The sequence below is a fragment of the Polypterus senegalus genome, chromosome 1 (genome assembly GCF_016835505.1).
Source record: "Polypterus senegalus isolate Bchr_013 chromosome 1, ASM1683550v1, whole genome shotgun sequence".
NCBI lineage: Eukaryota > Metazoa > Chordata > Cladistia > Polypteriformes > Polypteridae > Polypterus > Polypterus senegalus.
In genome coordinates this window covers 331,932,882-331,954,477 of record NC_053154.1, presented here as the reverse complement: position 1 = coordinate 331,954,477, position 21,596 = coordinate 331,932,882, and the positions used below count along the sequence as shown (strand labels likewise).

The window sequence follows — 21,596 nt, the reverse complement described above, 5'->3', positions numbered from 1 at the left end:
CTGCACCCAGGACTCCAGATGAGGCCTCACCAGCGTGTTATAAAGCCTGAGGAGAACCTCCTGTGACTTGTACTCCACACGTCAAGGCGCTATATAACCTGACATTCTGTGAGCCTTCTTAATGGCCTCTGAACACTGTCGGTAGTTGATAGTGTCGAGTCCACCATGACTCCTAAATCCTTCTCATAAGGTGGACTTTCGATTTTCAGACCTCCCATTTTTACTCTTTACATGTAATACATTCACTGACATTAATTGTCATCTGCCGAAGCCTGTCTGCTGTCCAAGTCCCCCGTAATGATATAACGGATTCCAAATTATCTGCTAATCCACCCATCTTGGTATCATCTGCAAACTTCACCAGCTTGTTCCTTATATTCCTATCTAAATCTTTTATAAATATTACAAATAGCAGCGGCCCCTGCTCTGCCCCCTGCTGGTCACCACTCTTAACATCACCCAATTCTAATGAGGTTTCCCACACCGTCACCCTCTGCTTCCTGTGTCTGAGCCAGTTCTGCGCCCATCTACACCCCACACCCTGACCTGCCACTTCTTTTAGTTTGATGCCCACCCTCTCATGTGGCACCTTATCGAATGCCTTCTGAAAGTCCAGATAAATAATATCATATAATCAAGATATATACTATCAAATAGAGATGGAGCACAGGCAGTTTAAGTGACTTACTCGGGGTCAGCCGATGAGCAGAGGCCAGGATTGACCTAACAGCCTTCTGGCTTTCAGTCCAGGGCCTCAGCCAGCGAAGGTCAGTCGCGAGTCACACACAATTATGAAAGTCTTATGATTTCAAAGTCAATTTGCATAAAACTGTTAGGTACGAAATAAAGCTTAAATATCACGTACAGCACCCCTCATGGGTAGAGTGGGCGTGAGGGCCGGGCTCAAGTCGTACAGACGGATTTGACGCCACAGTGTTATGGCTTACTGCCTGCACCCGTCTTGATTTTCTGCTGACTGGCTTGGCCTGAAGGCTTTGTGAGGAGCAGGGATGAAGCTCACCCAATGTGAAAAGCTGTGGAGAAAGGCCAACAGGAAGTGCCAGCACATGAGTCCTCTTGCCCTTACTGGCGTGGCGTGCCACTGTGGCTATTCCGGAGGCTGGCCGTTCTCAGCAGTTCCTGCACTTGCCAGTAATGCTGACTTAGTGGTGCAGATTTGTCTTGATGGAAAGGACGGTTTGAGTAAACCTGTCAAAAATCCCACTGCTGACACCATAAGTGAGTCACCTAGTGCACCTCTAGTTTCACAAACAAGAATATAAGTTGCTGATGACCTTCTAGAATGTGCTAAAATATGTCAAATTGTAATGCCCACCTTAGTGGAGTTACAACTAATGCAAAGGTGCTGAAAGATGGCACCCTGAGGCTTTAAACAATGGTATTTGGTTGTCAAATTCTAATCCCCGTTGGCTTTTTGAAGTCTGTAATTTAGAGGGACCTCAAACCTGTGGCTCTGGAGCATCACTGATGTTGGGCGCTTCCTCATCGGCGGCGAGCTCAGGTGCCCAGGCTTCTGTTAAATGAAAGGCAGGAGGAGTGAAGGTTGGCACAGAGACCTCTAGGCTCACTGGGACCGGAGATCTGAAGGGCCCTTCCCTCAGACGTGGGACACGGTCATGCAATGAGGCACAGACATCGGTTAAACATCACGGCAAGAAGGCAGACATTAAATGCAGAAATCACAGTGCTGTGAAAAAGTATCTGCCCCCCTTCCTAATTTTCTGCATGATTTACACAATGATTGGCCTTCAGACAAAACGCAATATTAGAGACAAGGAACCTGAGTGAACACACACTGTAGATTTCAAATCAGGACGTTCTTGATCCAAGGAACAAAAGTCAGTGCCCCATTGTCTCAGATTTGGCTGCAGCACCTAAATGCTTTCTTTCATTTGATGTCAGTATGTCACATCGTCGCTGAGGAGTTTTGTCCCACTGTTCTTGGCAAGTCAGCAGAGCTGAAGACAGAGGCCATGACACCTAAAGTGGATGGTCCAACACCCATTAAGGTTGATGGAGAAAACCCACCTATGGCCGACACCTTCACGTATCTGGGCGGCAGAGGAAGATATAATGGAGAAGCAGGCAATGCCAGCCAGACAAGTCTACCCAAAACTGGGACCACCAAGACCCTCTGGACCTTCAACAATGTGTGGTGAACTATCAACGCTCTCCAAAATAACTTCATCAGTGTTATCTCAGTCTCCACTGTGCTCCTCTCATAAAGGAAAGTCACGCTCACTGCCTGCCGACTTCACCGTTACATTGTTTATGTGTCCATTTCTGACGACCTGTGCGGTGGGCTGAGCATCTCCCGACACCTTTACTACCCTCGTCTTGCCCCTGTGTGCCTCCAGACACCACTTTGGTCTTTTCTGCATTTACCTTGAAGCCTTTGACTTCCAAATTAGCCTTTCATTTCAGTGTATCAGCGTACACTCCTTCACACTTCTCTGGTCACTTTACTGGATGTCCCATAATGAGCTCTTGGGCACATCAGCAGTGGAGAGTGTTGACCTCGTCATCGAGAGGTTTACTTACCTCGGCAGTGACATTCATGTGACTCTGGTGACTCTTCCTATGAAGTCAGCAGATGGATTGGGAGAGCATGGGTTGATGAGGGCACTGGAAAGGGGTGTGTGGCACCCCCTATATCTCTGCAAAAGGACAAAGGTCCCAGTCTTTATGGTCCTGGTGCTTTCCAGTGACCTAAGACGAAGACTCACAAGGACTACTTCATGTGTGTCTCTTCAGAGAATCCTTGGGGTCCGCCGGTTTGACTTTGTGTTGCTCATGGAGTCCCAAATGAGGCACATGACCTGCACTGTGAGGGCGCGTCAGTTACAGCATTACGGCCATGTGGCGCGATTACCCGTGGGAGCTCGCAGGATTTGAGCGACTGGACCAGGCCGAGGGGACGCCCACATAGCACCAGGCTACAGAAAATAGAGGGTCTTTTCCGGAAGGGTGGACTGGACTGTGTGTCTGCCTGGGGGGGTCACCAATCTGGATACTGGGCTGCATCGCCGTATGGTGGGTGTGGCAACATGCTGTACCAGTGCAGACTCCCCAACCTGACCTGACCTGACTGGACTAATTGTTACTGTCTATCTGTATACGGTCAGTTCTCTATAAATATTTGATGGGAAAATAAATGAAAAGCTCTGTCCAGTTATTAAGAAGGTCCACTGCTAATCCTGAAGGATCAATGGAACGTGAACCATTAACAGCCTCTCGGGTACTAGGTGGCCATTACTGCGGCCTTCACTAGCTGAGTTTTGCATCAGACACAGCCCAGCTAGGATTCACAGCTTCATTATGTGCCATAAGAGGCTCGAGCCAGTGGGCCGGACCACCTGATAGCTAAAAGCGAGGAGGCTCAGCCCACCATAAAGACCTGTTTGATCCCCTCACCTTTAGCGCCTTCATTCCAGAGCTGAACAGCATTTCAGTGTCCTTCCTAACGGCGCATAACGCTCATTCGTCACTGACCTGAGCTCTTCTGCTTTGGCTGAGGGCTTGGACTGATCTCTTTGGGGGTCGGTGTGCTCTTGGGTGGTTCTCTTGGACCCCAGTCTTCCTCCCACTGCCTCTGATGTTTCAAGTTCTCAGCTTCAATTCTTAAGAGAAAATGGAAGAAAGGAAAAAAAGTGTGTCAGTCAGCCATCGCAGTAGAGGGTGGCCAGGCAGACGAGTCACAAAGACGTCCTCCTGGTAAAGCCACCGAAAAGCCAGAACAGTTAGAGGGGACCACCATATTGTCATTAAACCCCAAAATGATAAACAAATACTAAGATTGCACCAAAAATCACACATGAAGTTTATTCATTTGACCCACAATATCGGATACCATTAAGCACTTGGCGCAGGCTAATGAAGCATCCCATCTGTGACATCACACAGCTCCGCCCCCAGCAGCTGTGCCACCAATAGTGTCATAGTGATGTGGAAACTGACACTTTTAGCAAATTTTTTTCTTTATTTGTTAAATTCAGTAGGATTTTGTCAGATTGTCAATGGTCCAACTCATAACCACTGTGACAAAGGCGCTATACCAGCGCTTGACCTGGCACAGACAGACATGGGAGGCACATAAATAAAAAGTGCTTTGATTTTTCTTTTCTTCTGCCTGCGGGCAACGCCTTCCCCGTTCTCACAGGCACAACACAGTTCCAATACGCACAATATCACAATCACCACAATTATTCTTTTTCTCCTCCACTCTTCTCCGGCAAGCTTAGTCTTCCTCCTCCCGACTCTGGCTCCCGGAGTGGTGGCTGCTGGCTCCTTTTATAGCCCACCAGGTGCTTGATGACAAATTTCTGGTGAAAGAACCACTCACATGGGCTCAGGAACCACTGCAGTGCCCCCTGGTGGCAACCCCGAATCCCATCAGGGTCATGGAGAACTACATCTCCCATCGAACCCTGCGAGAATCCAAGGCACCACTGCCACCCAGGGTGGGCTGCCATCTAGCGTCCTGGGGGAGGTACTGATCAGTCCATGCCTCTTCCCCAGAACATATACAGAAGAGGCATCCCGACCAGGCAAGGGCCCCAGGCGTCCACCACACCACACATTAGATTTGATTATAACTTACAAAGATGAAATTAAAAATTTAAAAACGACTCCATTAAATGAAGTTATTTCCGATCACGACTTAATTACGTTTGATTTAGTCCCGCCCTTGCCAACGCACTCACAGATTAAAACAAAGACAGTGCGACATCTAGATTGTAATTCTGCTTCAAAATGTATAGCTGCTTTGAGTAAGTTGAGTGTAACTGTGATAAACCATTTAGATCAGCAAACATCAAATGTAAACATGGAAAACCATTGAGCTGACATCACATTATAATGTGACCTTGAGAGATGTCCTGGACACAGTGGCTCCCCTCAAAACAAAAGTGATCAAAGCACATAGAAACTCTCCCTGGTTTAATGAGAACACTCGCGCTCTTAAATTAGAGTGTCGAAAACTGGAGAACAACAAAGCGACAGGTCTTTCAAACTGCATGGACAGAGAGTGTTAATAAATATAAAAAAGCTCTCTTTAAAGCTCGCTCAGAATACTATTCTACAATAATAGATAGCAATAATAAAAATCCTCGGCTACTGTTTAGAACAGACGCTAAATTAACAAATGGAAATTCAGATCAACAGTGCAAAACACCAACAGATATTAGCAGTGCAGACTTTATGAACTTCTTCAATGAGAAAATTAAAAATAGAAGATCCTAGATCTCTGCCTTACAGTACAAACCAAATACTAGCTTAGCAGACCCTGCCTCACACTGCATTCACCACTTTAATAATTTTAATTCTGTAACTGAGCAGGAAGTCTTAACTTTAATTACTAAAATGAAGCCCACTACTTGTTCCTGAGATCCAGTGCCAACTAAACTAGTAAAAAGTGCCATGGATGTTCTTGCAGCGCCTACTCTAAACATTATCAATAGTTCATTACTGCATGGCACCGTACCTGATGCACTAAAAGTGTCAGTCATTAAACCTTTACTTAAAAAGTCAGACCTAGACCCACACATACTAAATAACTATAGGCCTATTTCAAATTTACTGTTTCTCTCTAAAATACTAGAAAAGTAGTCGCCAGTCAGCTTCAGTCACACCTTACACATTACAATTTATTTGAGAAATTACAGTCTGGTTTCCGCACTGGTCATAGTACAGAAACAGCACTAACACGGGTTGTAAATGACATTCTGATATCCTCTGATGAAGGAAACTCCACTGTAATGATGTTGTTAGACTTAAGTGCAGCATTTGACACCATCGACCGTTCGATTTTACTGCACAGGCTAGAAGACGACGTTGGGCTTACAGGCCCCGTGCTCGCTTGGTTCAGTTCTTATTTATCAAATCGATTCCAATATGTCCAGAAATGTGCTGACGGGACTCTGTCATTATACATTTATTTATACAGTTATAATTTGATACTAACCCTCACCTATTCTGTTTCTCTTCTTGGTATTCAAATGTGGCGCTTGGTGCCACGGCCCACCTGCCAAGTTGCTCTGCCTGCCTGAGGTAAAGTCAACTCTGACCGAGGATCGCAGGAATCATGGGGTAGAGGGGTCCTGTCATCAGATTGGCTGACTGTGGAATGGCCAATAGGGGGGAGGCAGCTTGATGGCCGAGGTCTCCAGGACTCTAAACAAATCCAAATCCTATTATGGGATATTATCTACTGTTGAACTCTACTTAATATTTTTATTTTACTATTGTATTGTATTAAGGATGACTTGTGTTCTGTTCTGTGTTTTGTATTATATTGTGTTGTATTGACCCCCTTCTTCTTGACACCCACTGCATGCCCAACCTACCTGGAAAAGGGTCTCCCTTTGAACTGCCTTTCCAAAGGTTTCTTCCATTTTTTTCCTATTGAGGTCTTTTCTTGTCTTCTTAGAGAGTCAAGGCCGGGGGGCTGTCTAAACGGCAGGGCCTGTTAAAGCCCACTGCAGCACTTCTTGTGCGATTTTGGGATATACAAAAATAAACTGTACTGTATTGTTACCCAAATCCAACCAAGATGGCAGTGATGTGTATGTTATGATACTGGGTATGTTGTTATGGCACAGCCAGGATTTAGGTGTTTTTTCCATTTAATTATTGGTTTTGTTCTGATATCTGCATTGCTATTTAGTGTTTGTCTACTGCGTCTTTTATTTTGTGGGTGGGACACGCTGAGCACTTACTTACCCCTTGATTTATTTATTCATAATATAGTTCTTTACGTGTCTTATATGTGCCCTGTGTTTATGCCCATGTTGCACCGTAGGGGTCCTGTTATTTCATGCCACTGTATCCTGCATTACACTGTATAAAAATATGACAATAAAGCCACTTGATGTGATTTGACTTGGACTCAGTCATCAGTAACAAGAGCGTCAAGCGTAAGATGTGTTGTGCGCAGCCCTGCAGAGTCCCACTGCTTATCATTCGTAGGCCAGGGGTGCGATTTCTTATTTTGACAGGCCTGTTTGTTAGAGACCCGGCATCCCTGACAAAGGATGAGTGGCACAGCAAAGATAAGAAACTTCAACTGTGCTGAAATCAATCCTAAAGTAACAGGCCTGTTCTCTCAACGTGTGGATGGTCAGGCTGACAGCGGCTGATACAAACCCGATACGTCGATAAGAGCCCTGCAAGGGCGCCAATGCATCTCGTAGGACGTCCTGGTAAAGAGCAACAGATTTCAGAACGCTTCTATTCCCAGAGCAGTCAGCATTTTGAAATCTGTTACCTGTAGGGATGCTGCTAAATGTTACATTTCTAAATTTCTTGGTGTGCCGTTGGTGGCAATTCTTCTTCTTCTTCTGTGTACCTGTCTTGAGTGTGCGTGTACAGAGCGTATAATAACAGAGCTTGTCAGTTACAACATTAGAATAATCAGGACAAGTAGAGGCCATGCAGGCCGACAAAGCTCACCAGTTCTTCTAAAATAACATCAAGTTGAGGTTTGAAAGTCCCAAAAGTTCTACTGTCCACCACACCACTTGGTCACTATATGGCTGTGGTCCTCGTCCTAATGTTTGTGTGAAATTTACCCTTAGCAAGTGTCCAGCTGTTCTTGATGAACTCGTTTTAAAGTCACCGTCTCAATCTACTGGACTAATTCCCTTCATTATTTTAAACCCTTCAGTCAGGTCTCCTCTTCATCATCTGTAAAGGCTCAGCTCTTAATCTTTCCTCATAACTCAACCCCTGTAGCCCCCCGTAATCAGCCTAGTCGCTCTTCTCTGGACCTTCTCTTGTGCTGTTATGTCTTTATGGAGACAGGACTCCAGATGAGGCCTCACCAGTGTGTTAGAAAGCTTTGAGCAGAACCTCCTTGGTCTTGTAGTCCACACATCAAGGCGCTATATAACCTGACAGTCAGTCAACCTTCTCAATGGCTTCTGAACACTGTTGGGAAGTCGATAGTAAAGAGTCCACTACGGCTCCTAAATCCTTCTCATAATGTAGACTTTCAATTTTCGTGTGCTGTTATGTCTTTATGGAGACCCAAACTGCACCCAGGACTTCAGATGAGGCCTCACCAGTGTGTTATAAAGCTTGAACCGAATCTTCTGTGACTTGTACTCCACACATCAAGGCGCTATATAACCTGACATTCTGTTAATGGTCTCTGAATACTGTCTGGGAGTCGATAGCTTAGAGTCCACTATGACTCCTCAATCCTTCTCATAAGATGGACTCTCGATTTTCTGACCCCCATTGTGTATTCAAACCTCACCTTTTGACTTCCTATGTGTGATTCTTTACATTTACTGACATTAAACGTCATCTCCCACAAGTCTGCCCAAGCCGGTCTGCTGTCCAAGTCCCTCTGTGACGATCCAATGGATTCCTAATTATATGCCAGCCCACGCACCTTGGTATCCTTTGCAGACTTCACCAGCTTGTTCTTTATATTCCTATCCAAATCATTTATAGATATTAAAAATGGCAACAGCACTGCCCCCTGCTGGACTAAACTCTTAACATCGGCCAATTCTGATAATTTTCCAGGAAACATCACCCTCTGCTTCCTGTGTCTGAGCTAATTCTGCACTCATCTAAACACATCACCCTGAACTGCCACTTCTTTTAGTTTGATGCCCACCCTCTCGTGTGGCACCTCATCAAATGACTTTTGAAAGTCCACATCAATAATCTCATCTGCTCCACTCTGGTCGTATCCTTTTGTTGGCTCCTCATAGAATTCCAGCCTGTTAGTAAAACACGACCTCCCTCTTCTGAGCCCACGCTGACTGTCCTGTCCTGTTCTTGGCAGGTGTTGCTCCATCTTCTCCTTAATATTTCCTTCCATTCATTTTCCTGTGATGTTCATTAAGCTTACTGGCCTGTAGTTGCTTGGCTCTGCCCAGTCACCCCTTTTTCTATAACAGGGTGATATTTGCCATTTTCCAGTCCTTTGGAGTCTCCCCAGTGCCCAGTGACTTCCTAAACGTATGTGCCAGGTGTCTCTATCTGCACTCGCCAGCCTCCTTATGATCTCGAGGGTCAATCTGATCTGCTCCTGGTGATTTGTTTCATGTCAGCCTGTTTAATCTCAGCTGCTCTTCTCTCTCTACATTTCCAAATCCCTCCTTAGTAGTCCCTGTTACTGCTCTGAGGTTATCCACTTCCTCACTCGTGAAGACCTCAGATAAACGTGAGTTTAGGGGGTCCGCTATTTCACTGTCCGTATCTTTTAATTTCTCTTTACTATTCTCCTCCTCTTTTACTACTAAAGAGTCTCTTATGGTCGTCTTTCTCCTTATCTGTTATTCCTCTCCAATTGCCTTTTAGCCTCCCTGATCTCCTTTTTAATGGTTGCCCTCCTGTTCTCATACGGAGTGGTGGCTCTGAGGCTAGTGATCTGCACTGGCAGTCAGAAGGTTGCTGGTTCGAATCCCATAAATACCAGTAGGGACTCTGCTCTATTGGGCCCTTAACCTGCAATTGCTGAGCGCTTTGACTAGTGAGAAAAGCGCTTTATAAATGCAAAGAATTATTATTATTATTACGATTCACTTTGCAGTCGTTATTCTTATACGTCTTAGTCGTCTGTTTTTTCCTTTGCAGCTTCTTTTTTACCTCTTTATTAACCCACTGTGGAGTGTTTTTAAATTTCCTATTAATTCCACATTTAGGTCTATATCTGTCAGGCATTACATGTTAAACGTTTTTAAACCTGCTCCACTGCTCCTCGACTGTCTCCACACTTAACTGCTTATCCCAGTCTATCCTCCTTCACGTTTGTCCCATCTTCTCAAAATTCACCCTACCAAAGTTCAGCTTAACAGTTTTAGTCTTTGTATCCGCACTCTTCCAAAACACTGAGAGGTTTGTTCTATTATGGTCACTGTAATACATGGGGCCTAATCGAACAGATCAATGATGAAAGACGCTCTATATAATGGAAGGCACTATTTATAAACAGATATGATGAACTTTCCTCCACAGGGGTCAGCACAACAGGCCGGCAGCCGTTTAAGAAGGCCATTGTCCTCTCCCTTGGCAGTGGCACAATGGCGGTTACTCTGAATCAGGTCAGAGTTGAGGCTTATAAAATGGACGGATTGAATTTTGTCCACAGCAGAGGGTGATGTCATTGGGGTGCCATCAGTGACAGGGTGCAGACACTGGAGGGCGATGTAGTCGGGGTGCCATCATTTCAAGGTAAGCCAGTTACTTCTGGGCAGGCAGACTGAAGTCCTGAGCTTCTGCTAACGTCCCGCAGACCCCTAGAGAGTGCCGAGGTGTTGCACGTCGATTAGGACACACAAGTATGAATTTCCCTGAACTCTGCACACGTGACAATAAGGACCCCATAACCCTCCCAGATACATGGCCTCTCTGAAACCTGTACAACCCTCTTCATAATTTTGATTTAATTTGTGACAAAACTACAAATCTTCCCTCAATATAATAATAATAATAATAATAATTCATTACCTTTATATAGCACTTTTCTCAGGACTCAAAGCGCTGTCCACACAGGGAGGACCAGGGAAGCAAACCCACAATCTTCCACAGACTCCTTACTGCAGTAGCCCTGCGCCACCTCTGAGGACCCTTAATGAAGAGTGGTGACGTGTGGCGTGTTGAATTTCACTGGACATGTGACACTTAGGACCCCACAGACATTGTCACTGCTATGTTGTTAATAATAAAGCGCCTTTATGGCCCCCTTCGCTTCCCCTGGTTTGAGACAGCTCATGAGCGCCCCCCACTGTGCACAGTCCTTTGCTGTTTAAATTCCAGCAAATTTTATGAGATCCACCATTCAGGTTTTGCAGGTCACACCAGCCTGCACATCGGTGGTGGGCTTTGAACCCTCGCCTGGCCAATCTGACACATAAGACGCCTGACGAAGCCTCCGGTCATTCAGAGGTCTCTGTAATGAGGACCCTGAGGAGCTGAACATTCAGAATTTGCTTATGTTGAACATCTGCTCCCTGTTACCAAGGTCTCATCTTCTGCTGTGGTGCACACAGTTCAGCCCACCCTTAAAGGTAAACACCCTGCTCTCCACATCAGAGTTTCTTGACACCTAACCAGGACAAACATGGCTGGACATTCTCAGTGCACAGCAGAATTTACTAGAAATGAAAATGACAGACTGGAGTCAGAAAATCAGGGACCCCAACATCGGGTGCATCACCCACTCTGAGTCTACAGGTTTTGAAAAAGAGCAAAGCCAGATGGGCCAGCAGGACCCCAAACTGCTCCCCAGGCACCCTGCCTCACCTGTCCAGCTCCTTCTGGTATCTTTCTTCTTCATCGGCTGTCTTCTGCATTATCTCCATCTTCCTCCTAAGACAATAAAACAGACCCCAGTCAGACAGGTCACCCCGTGGTGCCACTGGGCTCTGACCCAAGTGGCCACTAAATGCCCCTTTAAGAGTCACAACGTCACAGGCGGCGCCACCCATTCACTTAGTGGACACTGTAACTAGGATTTTCCAGATGTTTTCAAGTTTTTGACTTGTTTCATTTTGATTTAAAACAAATATTCTTGATTGAATTGTCATTTACGGTGCGGTTTTGTACCTTTCTTTACTTTGCATGCCGTCATCACTTTCAGTCAAGCTGGCTCAGCCGCTGCACGATTCCTTGGCTGGGCACAGTGTACTGGCCTTCAAGCGCAGCTCATTATGGCGTCACCGTCGAGCGGCTGTTACTCACGATGGCTCAAAGTCGTCACCGTCCAGCTTTGTGGGCAAACTTACTGAGGACCTGCCGTGTTTTCTTTTCACACATTTGATATTTTTTTTGCCAAAATTCTTTTGCATCCATCTTTGTGTCACGGTGGACCAGACCTTGGCTTTGATTCCTTAGCTAACTGGATTTCCGATTAAAGAGATCTCTGTTGGCACCATCTCCTGGTCTTTCTAATTCCTACTATGACATTTCAAACGATACCCAGCTAGTCTGGTTAGTTGCTGGGGCCGTTCCCCCTTGAGAGGCTAAAATATTGGAAGGACAGTTCATTCATTTGCTTCTATTGTGGGCACCACCCTCCTGTTAGGACATGAGCCTCTGTTGGTAGGCCAGGAGACCCCCCTAAGACTTTGGTTATGGTTTGTGTGGTGGCCCCCTTGTTCCATGACTCAATCCTGTCCTGAAGTTCTGCAGACAATTCCTTCGACTTCATTCTTTTTGAATGACCCTTCTTACTCAATCATACGAATCAATTTGTAAAACAGCTTCCACTTAATCCAAAATGCTGCTGCAAGAATTATTACAAGAACAAGAAAATACAAACACATAACCCCAGTCCTCACATCCTTACACCTGCGTCCAGTTAAGTTTAGGGCAGATTTCAAAATCCTCCTTTAAACATATAAAACCTTAAATGGCAGAGGTCCGGCTTACTTGTCTGAACTTATCATGACTTACACACATTAAGATCTCAAGATCCCGGATGTTTAGGATTCCAAGGATTAATAAAATAACAGGGAGAGGTCGAGCTTTTAGTTACAGGGCCCCTAAACTGTGGAGTGGTCTGCCTGTTACTATAAGAGATGCCCCTTCACATCCCGGCTGAAGACTCACCACTTCAGTGTAGCACACCCTGACTAGAGCTGCTGATTAACTGTACAGACGGTCATTGGCACTAAAACAGAAGTAACATGATAGTTAGAATTTGTTACTAACCCTCACCTCTTCTGTTTCTTTTCTCTGTACTCAAATGTGCCACTTGGTGCCACGGCCCACCTGCCAAGTAATTCTGCCTGCCCAAAGTAAAGTCATCTTTGAATGAGGATCACAGGAATCGTTACAGGGGAACCCCTAAACTGTGGAGTGGTCTGCCTGCCACTATAAGAGATGCCAATTTGGTCTCAGCTTTCACATCCCGGCTGAAGACTCACAAGTTCAGTTTAGCACACCCTGACTAGAGCTGCTGATTAACTGTACAGACTGTCATTGGCACTAAAACGTAAGGAATATGACAGTTAGAATTTGTTACTGACCCTCGCCTCTTCTGTTTCTCTTCTCTGTACTCAAATGTACCACTTGGTGCCACGGCCCACCTGCCAAGTTGTTCTGCCTGCCTGAGGTGAAGTCAACTCTGACCGAGGATCGCAGGAATTGTCGGGTAGAGGGGTCCTTTCATTGTATTGGCTGACTCAGCTGTGGAATGGCCAATAGGCGGATGCAGCTTGATGGCCGAGGTCTCCAGGACTCTAAACAAATCCAAATCCTCTGATGTGATATCATCTCCTGTTGAATTCTGCTCTGTACTTGTAATATTACCCACCGCATGCCCAAACTACCTGGAAAGATCTCACAATCTGAACTATCTTTCCCAAGATTTCTTCCATTTTTTTTGGGAGTTTTGTCTTGGCTTCTTAGAAAGTCAAGGGTGGCGGGCTGTCAGAAGGCAGGGCCTGTTAAAGCCCATTGCGGCACTTCTTGAGTGATTTTGGGCTATACAAAAATAAATTGTATTGTAAATGTATTGTATTGGGGTGGCACGGTGGCGCAGTGGGTAGCGCTGCTGCCTCGCAGTTAGGAGACCCGTCTGGGTTCGCTTCCTGGGTCCTCCCTGTGTGGAGTTTGCATGCTCTCCCCGTGTCTGCGTGGCTTTCCTCGCACAGTCCAAAGACATGCAGGTCAGGTGCATTAACGATTCTAAATTGTCCCTAGTGTGTGCTCGGTGTGTGTGTGTGTGCCCTGCAGTGGGCTGGCACCCTACCCTGTGTTGGCTGGGATTGGCTCCAGCAGACCCCTGTGACCCTGTAGTTAGGATATAGCGGGTTGGATAATGGATGGATGGATGTATTGTATTGTATTGTTAGCACGAACGAATCAGTTCAGAGTAGCTCAATGGGAATAGTGCTAAAGCGAATGTCCTGCGTGACATCGTCATCACGTTCCATTTCGTTGTTGCTGCTCGCTGATGGATGTGTAAAGCGCATGCACAAGAACTGCCTGACTCATGAGTCTCGATGTACTGTTGGAGCAGCAATTAGTAGAACAAGCAGCATCTCACAGTACATACCCACGATGTGTTTAGCAACACCAGAAAAGAACAGCTGAAAAACCAATTTCCAAATCCCTCGGCACCTCCTTAGTGGTCCCTGTTACTGCTGGAGGTTATCCTCTTCCTCACTTGTGAAGACCTCAGATAAATGCGAGTTTAAAGCCTCTACTGTCTCACTGTATTTTGTAATTCCCCTTTACTATTTCTGATGGACCTCACCTTCTCCTTGTCTGTTCTACTAAAATACTGAAAGAATCTCTCAGGGTCGTCTCTCGCCTTGTCCACTCTGTTCCTCTCCAACTGTCTTTTAGCCTCCCCTGTGTCCTTCTTAATGGTTTCCCTCAGAAGAACAAGCAGCATCTTACATACGCACCGAGTGTTTTGAAGCACTGGTAAAGATCAGATAAAAAACCAATCTGGAGGATAATCGTTGATCGTGTGTCATAGCTTTATGGCACCATGCTGGCACTCAAAAAGTTTGGGATTTTGGAATTTCAGATTTCACATATATATATATACTGTGATGGATGGCCAGGGGTGGGATGGCAGCCAGATGGAAGGACGTGGATAGAGAGAGCATCCACAAAGCATTACCTTCCCCGGGGTGCTAGAGGGCAGGCACCCCCTCCCCAGATGGGTGTGACACCATGGATTCCCGCAGAGCATGATGGGAGCTGGAGTTTGATGCAGCCCTGTTGGGATCCATGGGGGCCGCTAGGGCTATGCTGGGCTTTCACCTCGCCTGGGAGTGACTCCAGATCACTCCCAGGTGCAGCATAAAAGGAGCCGCCTGCCAGAGTTGGGAGGAAGAGGACGAAGCTCGCTAGGGAGGAGTGGAAGCGGAAAGAGAGAAGAAAGAAGAAAAGAAAATGCTGTGTGCCGTACACATTGTACTGTGCTGTTTGTGGGAACAGTTTGGGAAGTGTGCCCACTGAACTTGTGCCTGGTGTCTGCTTGCGTCGGGTGTGGGCGGCTGGAGCTCCCCCTGCTGATCACAAAACATGTAAATCTCTATAGTATTAATGAAGTGTTAGATGGATGGGGGTCTCGGCCAGGATGGAAGGCCACAAAGCTCGGACTGGGAGTGTTTGCCTCCCACAGTCATATTCTCCCCTGATACACATTGTGGCAGCATCCTGCTGGTGGGACACCCATAGGAATATCCACTGGGCAGGCTTGGAATTGCAGTCCCATAGGTTAGCCCTGTTGGGTCTCTTTGGGTGCCACCAGGGGATCATTATCCATCCATCCATTATCCAACCCGCTATATCCCAACTACAGTGTGACGAGGGTCTGCTGGAGCCAATCCCAGCCAACAGAGGGCGCAAGGCAGGAAACAAACCCCGGGCAGGGCGCCAGCCCACCGCAGGGGGATCATTATAACCTCTTTAAATGAATTCCACCTGACCTGGAAGTGCTTCCAGTGCAAAAGGCTGTGGCACCAGAGGTACTCCAGGGTGTGGCATAAAGGAAACCGAGGTTCCTGTAAGGGCAGACAGAGCCGGGAAGAGTGTGGACGAGGCTTCGAGGGAGGTATGGTGTTTTATTACTGCTTAAGAGAATTTGAAGAATGGTGGAGGTATTGTAAATAAAGGTTTGAACCCAGGACTGTGTCAGGGGGTTTGGGGTGCTGCTATGACCCCTGATAGTCACAATAAATACACAGAGATGAAGGACAATAATCACAAACAGCACAAAATTAGGACAGAACGTTTCCTCTCTTAAAGAAAAGGACACGCGACTTAAGAATTCTGATCTGTCAGTTCTTGTGGTCACAATGAGTAAGATCTTTGCTAGTTTTAAAGTTCTTAGTGCCTGTACTGTGAAGGTGACGTGGATTTACTCGCAGCCATCCCGCACTGACTTACCTCCCTCTCAGACGTTTCTGTTTGTATGGTGCTGTTCTGAACTTTCCTCCTGAATTTGAGAAGAAACTTATGAACAGCTAAAGACTTCTCCTTCACAAAGTCTGTGACTTTTGAATTACATTAACTGGCGTTATCTTAATTACTGAGTTACAATTAATAGTCCTTGGAATCAAAGCAGACGTACGTAAGGTTTGTCGTAGGCATTGCTTGGTTACTTTACTGGTCGTCTTTCTCCAGCATATGGAAGGATCTTCAGTGTTCTTCTCTGTCTTGGCTCAAGAGCTTTCATGTGCCGCACTGGTCACACCTTCTGGCTGCAGGTGGTACTGCAGTTTTCTCTTCGAGGCTTTAATGTACAATGGTTTCGGTTGCTAACAAAACTGTGTGTGTTGGGGTAGCTGATGATCAGTTCGATTCAGTCAATTAGCAAGACAAACGTGTGGCTTTTACGAAGGGTCTCAGTCGGCTCACGCACTTGCGTTCCTTAGTAAGGTTTGGCCTCATCATAAACCCCAACACAGACAAGTCTACCAATCATTCCGAAGGACTGGGAAATGACAAATAGCATCCTGTGATATAAAAAGGTGATCCAAGTAGCTTAACGGGCATCACAGGAAAATTAATGGAAGGAATTATTAAGGACAGCACAGAGCAAACACCATACCCAAAGACACAGCGGCCAGGGAAGCAGAACATCACCATATCAAAAAGGCCCTGAGTAAATTGTCAAAGCAGGGAAGACACCTAAAGAATCCTCTAAGCAATCCAGGAGAGAGGAAGGACAACTGCTGTCTAAGCGAAAACCTTTGGTGATCTCTTATGTGTCAGGAGGATTGAACAGCTGAGACGCCATTTTCAAAACACCAGGGGCCTCATGTATAAACGGTGCGTACGCACAGAAATGTTGTGTAAGAACTTTTCCATGTTCAAATCGTGATGTATGAAACCTACACTTGGCGTAAAGCTGCGCACGTTTCCACGGTACCTCATGTCTTGTCGTACGCAAGTTCTCTGCTCGGTTTTGCAGACTGGCGGCACCCAGCGTCAAAGCAATGGTACTGTTCCTGTGTGGTTACTCTTTTATTGTCCTGGTGAGACTTTATAAATACACCGAAACTAACCGCGTATTGTTTATTAGTGTAACGCATCTGATTGTAATTAACTTGTAACAATATAATGGTAGAGGGAACAGCCATAGTATTCCAAATACCAGAACTGCTTTAGTGTTGTTACTCTCACTTCTTCTTCTTCTTCTTCTTCTCGTTAGGAGTTGCCACAGCGGATCATCTTTTTCCATATTTCTCTCACTGCACCACTCGGAGTATTTATATCACTGTATCTGAGTGTGAATCACAGCAGCAGCTGATCGGAAAGAGAATTATCGGTATACAGCTTTAAGGACACGCTGTCTCAGCCACTGCAAAACGTTTTAAAGCCTTTCCTGTACGGACCTCGCGGTTCAAAACAGTTTCATCCCAAGAACTTTAAATGCACTCAATCAATTGCTCCTTGTAGAACTGTTAGGACTTATAAGTACAATCACCTCACTGTAAACTTGCACTACAGTTATAATATCTCACAACCTGAGCCACTTTATAAAGCGCGTATTTACATATGATGACGATATCATTTTAAGGTGAAATGCAGCAAAATATGTTTGTTAAATTATACAGATAAAACTTTAACTTCATTTAAATAATCTATATTCTTCACTGGGAGTGTCGTTAAGGATAGAATAATTAAACATGTACTACGAAGATATTTCAATGTTCTTTAAGCGTTTTGAAGAATCGGCGCTAAGCTTACAGATGGCTTAACGTCTATTACAGAGCTGATTGTGTGGCGATCGGTTACTTGGGGAAAGAAAAGCAAGGACTGCAGTGACGGCTACGCCAATATATATTGAATATAAAACAGAAAGAGAAAATAACAACACAGCTAAAAACGCAGCGACAAATTTCGACAAAAGATAAATGCTTGTCATGAGCACGAGGCGGCTATCCAGTGTTTGCAACAGACATGGCCATCCACTGTGCATAAGCTGCCTTACTGACGGGGGCGAAGGAGCCACCGATTCTTCCTCTGCCCAGTGCCACCACAAGCCTAGAGCCGCCCTGAGTACTGCTGCAATAAATTATTTCATCGAAGTGAAACACATGTTTAATAACGTGCTTTAACTCCTATCATCATGAAAATGACATCACGTATACATCTCAGTATTTTAGTTATTCAGAGAGCTGTAATATCACGAATGTAATGGACTCTGTGTCCAGTTGGAGGAAGAGAGCCGGTTTAAGAAGCAAGTAGTGATTCACACACACAGAGCACATAGAAGATCAAATCATTTAACGTGCGACTTTAATTACGATGTGATTTGAGAAACTGGTTAATTAAACGATTTTAAGATGAAGTTTATGATGTTCTACTTTAATGACAAAATAAACTACGTGATTAAAGTGGAAATGTCGAGATTGAAGTTGACATTTCGTGCTTTTTCCCACCGTGTGCCTTTTTTCTCTGTACCCTAATAAACTTTCATATGACACTCAGACAGTGGGCTACAACTCTTCTTTTCACGGCGACTTTGATATCTGACAACTTCTTTTTATTTCAGGCACTGTGCGACTTTGTGAACTTGAGCTATCGAGTTTCTCCCATACGCTATGTCACTCGATCAACTTCCTTTTGTTGTTTATTTCACTTTTTAAACCAACAAACAGTTCGTTTTTTCTTTTCCTCCACTTGGTATTCGCTGAAATTCTTATATTTTCCCCGTGCTTTTCCCATTGTCTTTTCACAGAAGGCTGCGCTTAAGGGCGATTTATATTGATTTGCATATTCAAATAGGTGTAATTCTGGGAGGAGTTGGGGCGTTACATAATGCGCGTGCACGAGCGTTAGTTTTCACGCTGATCGGGATTTATGTAGCGGAAGAACGTGGAAGTTGGAGTACGCACAGATTCCTGCGTCTGGATTTTTCTGTGCGTGAGCACATTTCGGCTTTTGTGCTTACGCCATGTTATAGTGCGAGTTCTACGCACGGCGTTATACACGAGGCCTCTGGGCTTTCAAACCCCAAAACACAATACGGCAAAAATTGGTTCCCACCAAGGATCGGGTGGTTGCCCTGGCACAGACAGAGTAATATAGTTTACACAGTTAAGTGCCAAGAGGATTGCCGTGAATCATACATCGGGGAAACCAAACAACCAGTGGTGAAGTGGATGGCACAACACAGAAGAGCTACCTCGTCAGGCCAGGACTCAGCTGTCTGTTTACATCACTCTTTCAGTGAGGAAGATGTGCACATCCTGGACAGGGAGGAAGGCTTGATTTTGAGCGAGGAGTCAAAGAGGCCATTTACATGAAAAAGGAACGACCGTCTCTGAACCAAGGAGGAGGCCTAAGGGTACATCTTTCACCATCTTACAATGCGGTGATTGCAGCCATTCCTCAACTCTCTGTGAATGGTAGTCATGGCCATTGATCAACGGACACTCTGCATATCACTGATCACACGGCCCATTGTTAGTCAATGGTGCTAGTTCGATCATTAGGCAAAGGTACCGTTTATAAGGTTGGAGAAACCTGCAGTCGACTGAGACTTAGGAAGTCACTTGGATGAGTGATGAAACGTATCGAAAAAAAACTTATGTCCAGATGAACACAATCAACTTTCTAGTATTAAGGAGAAGATTGAAGAGAACATGGCAAGGAGTTTAACTGAACAGTCAGCGTGGGGTCAGAAGAGGGAGGTCGTGTTTTACTAACAGGCTGGAATTCTATGAGAAGGCAACAAAAGGATACGACCAGAGTGGAGCAGAGGAGATTATTGATGTGGACTTTCAGAAAGCATTTGATGAGGTGCCACATGACAAGTGGGCATCAAACTAAAAGAAGTGGCAGTTCAGGGTGTTGGGGTGCAGAATTGGCTCAGACACAGGAAGCAGAGGGTGATGGTGGGAGGAGCCTCATCAGAATTGGGTGACCAGCAGGGGGCAGTGCTTGGGCCGCTGCTATTTTTAATATCTATAAATGATTTAGATAGGAATATAAAGTAACAAACTGGTTAAGTTTGCAGATGATACCAAGATAGGTGGATTAGCAGATAATCGAGAACCCATTGAATCATCACAGTGACCTGGACAGCAGACAGGCTTGGGGAGATGACATTTAATGTCAGCCAATGTAAAGAATGACACATAGGAAGTCAAAAGGTGAGGTTTGAATACACAATGGGGGTCAGAAAATCGAGAGTCCATCTTATGAGAAGGATTGAGGAGTCATATTGGACTCTAAGCTATCGACTCCCAGACAGTATTCAGAGGCCATTAACAGAATGTCAGGTTATATAGCGCCTTGATGTGTGGAGTACAAGTCACAGAAGATTCGGTTCAAGCTTTATAACACACTGGTGAGGCCTCATCTGAAGTCCTGGGTGCAGTTTGGGTCTCCATAAAGACATAGCAGCACACGAGAAGGTCCAGAGAAGAGCAGCCAGGCTGATTCAGGGCTACAGGGGATGAGTTAGGAGGAAAGATAAAAAGAGCTGAGCCTTTAGGAGATGAAGAGGAGACCTGAGTGAAGGGTTTAATATGATGAAGGCTATTAGTCCAGTGGATCGAGACGATGACTCATCAAGAACACGGGGACACAGTTCGAAACTTGTGAAGGGGAAATTTCGCACAAACATTAGGGAGTTTTTCTTCACACAGAGAACCACAGACACTTGGAATAAGCGGCCAAGTAGTGTGGTGGACAGTAAGACTTTAAAAAGTCGACTTAATGTTATTTTAGAAGAATTAAGTGGATAGGACTGGCGACATCATGAGTTCTCATCCAGACTGTTTGAATGGTCATCCAGTCCTGCACCAGACTGCCCTTTCGAGTTGTGGCCTCACTCTACAGGCAATGGGGTGCAGTTATGGAGAGCAGAAGTTATGGGCACGTTGAGAGCAGTGCGCTTGATAGAAGAGATGGACAGATTTGGGATTTTAAAGGAAAGAGCAGACATCTTGCCAGCTGTTTCTTGGGTACACATAAGCCCATCCTATTGGGTTGACCTTTGGAGCAAAATTGTGTCCATCAGAAGTGCCAGTTATTGAGTTTATTTGAGCCAAATGCTTAACTGGTATTTAGATGGTGCCTTGAAGAAGGATGTCACTCGACTTGTGACTGATCATTTTATCAGATAAGGCTCAGAGGCCACGTTTTGAAGAGAGGCTCAGTCAAGAAGAAGATGATTATAGTAAGCGTGTCTGGCAGTGGCTTTTTATGCCAAGGACTTGGGGACTTGGGTATCAGGCGTAGCAAAGTGGATGATGCCAGTCATTCCAACATTACTAATCAATTGAACTGACCACAGGTGGGGTCCAAACACAGGTGTAGAAACATCTCAGTGATGGTCCAAAGGATGGGATACACTGAACCATAACCAAAGAGTCTGAATACTCACGACAATGAGGTCCTTCAGTTTTTCATTTTTAATAATTTTACAAAAAAGCCGTAAATCCTGTTTATGCTTCTGTCATTCCAGTCTATTCAGTGATGCGTGATGTGAAGGAAGAAATGAGTTTCAATGATTTTAGCACCAGGCTGCAACATATGGCAAAATGTACCAAGGTGAAGACTTTCTGAAGGCGCTATATAGACGCCAGTTCTGGATTTAGGGCACATGGCGCAGAGCGAGTCCAACAAAACTGATGGTC

The 21,596-nt window shown here is 45.3% G+C and overlaps 1 protein-coding gene across 1 annotated transcript in view; it reads right to left on the bottom strand.

Annotated features, from left to right (window-relative positions):
• ush1c (Usher syndrome 1C) overlaps positions 1 to 21,596 on the bottom strand; it is a 132,041-nt gene that overhangs the window by 36,193 nt on the left and 74,252 nt on the right. Inside the window, exons 11-14 of the mRNA XM_039740557.1 lie at positions 11,281 to 11,346; positions 3,514 to 3,641; positions 1,467 to 1,534; positions 1,088 to 1,209 (exon numbers count right to left, since the gene is read on the bottom strand). Of these exons, the coding sequence (XP_039596491.1) occupies positions 1,088 to 1,209; positions 1,467 to 1,534; positions 3,514 to 3,641; positions 11,281 to 11,346 (384 nt within the window). The remainder of the gene's footprint in view (positions 1 to 1,087; positions 1,210 to 1,466; positions 1,535 to 3,513; positions 3,642 to 11,280; positions 11,347 to 21,596) is intronic.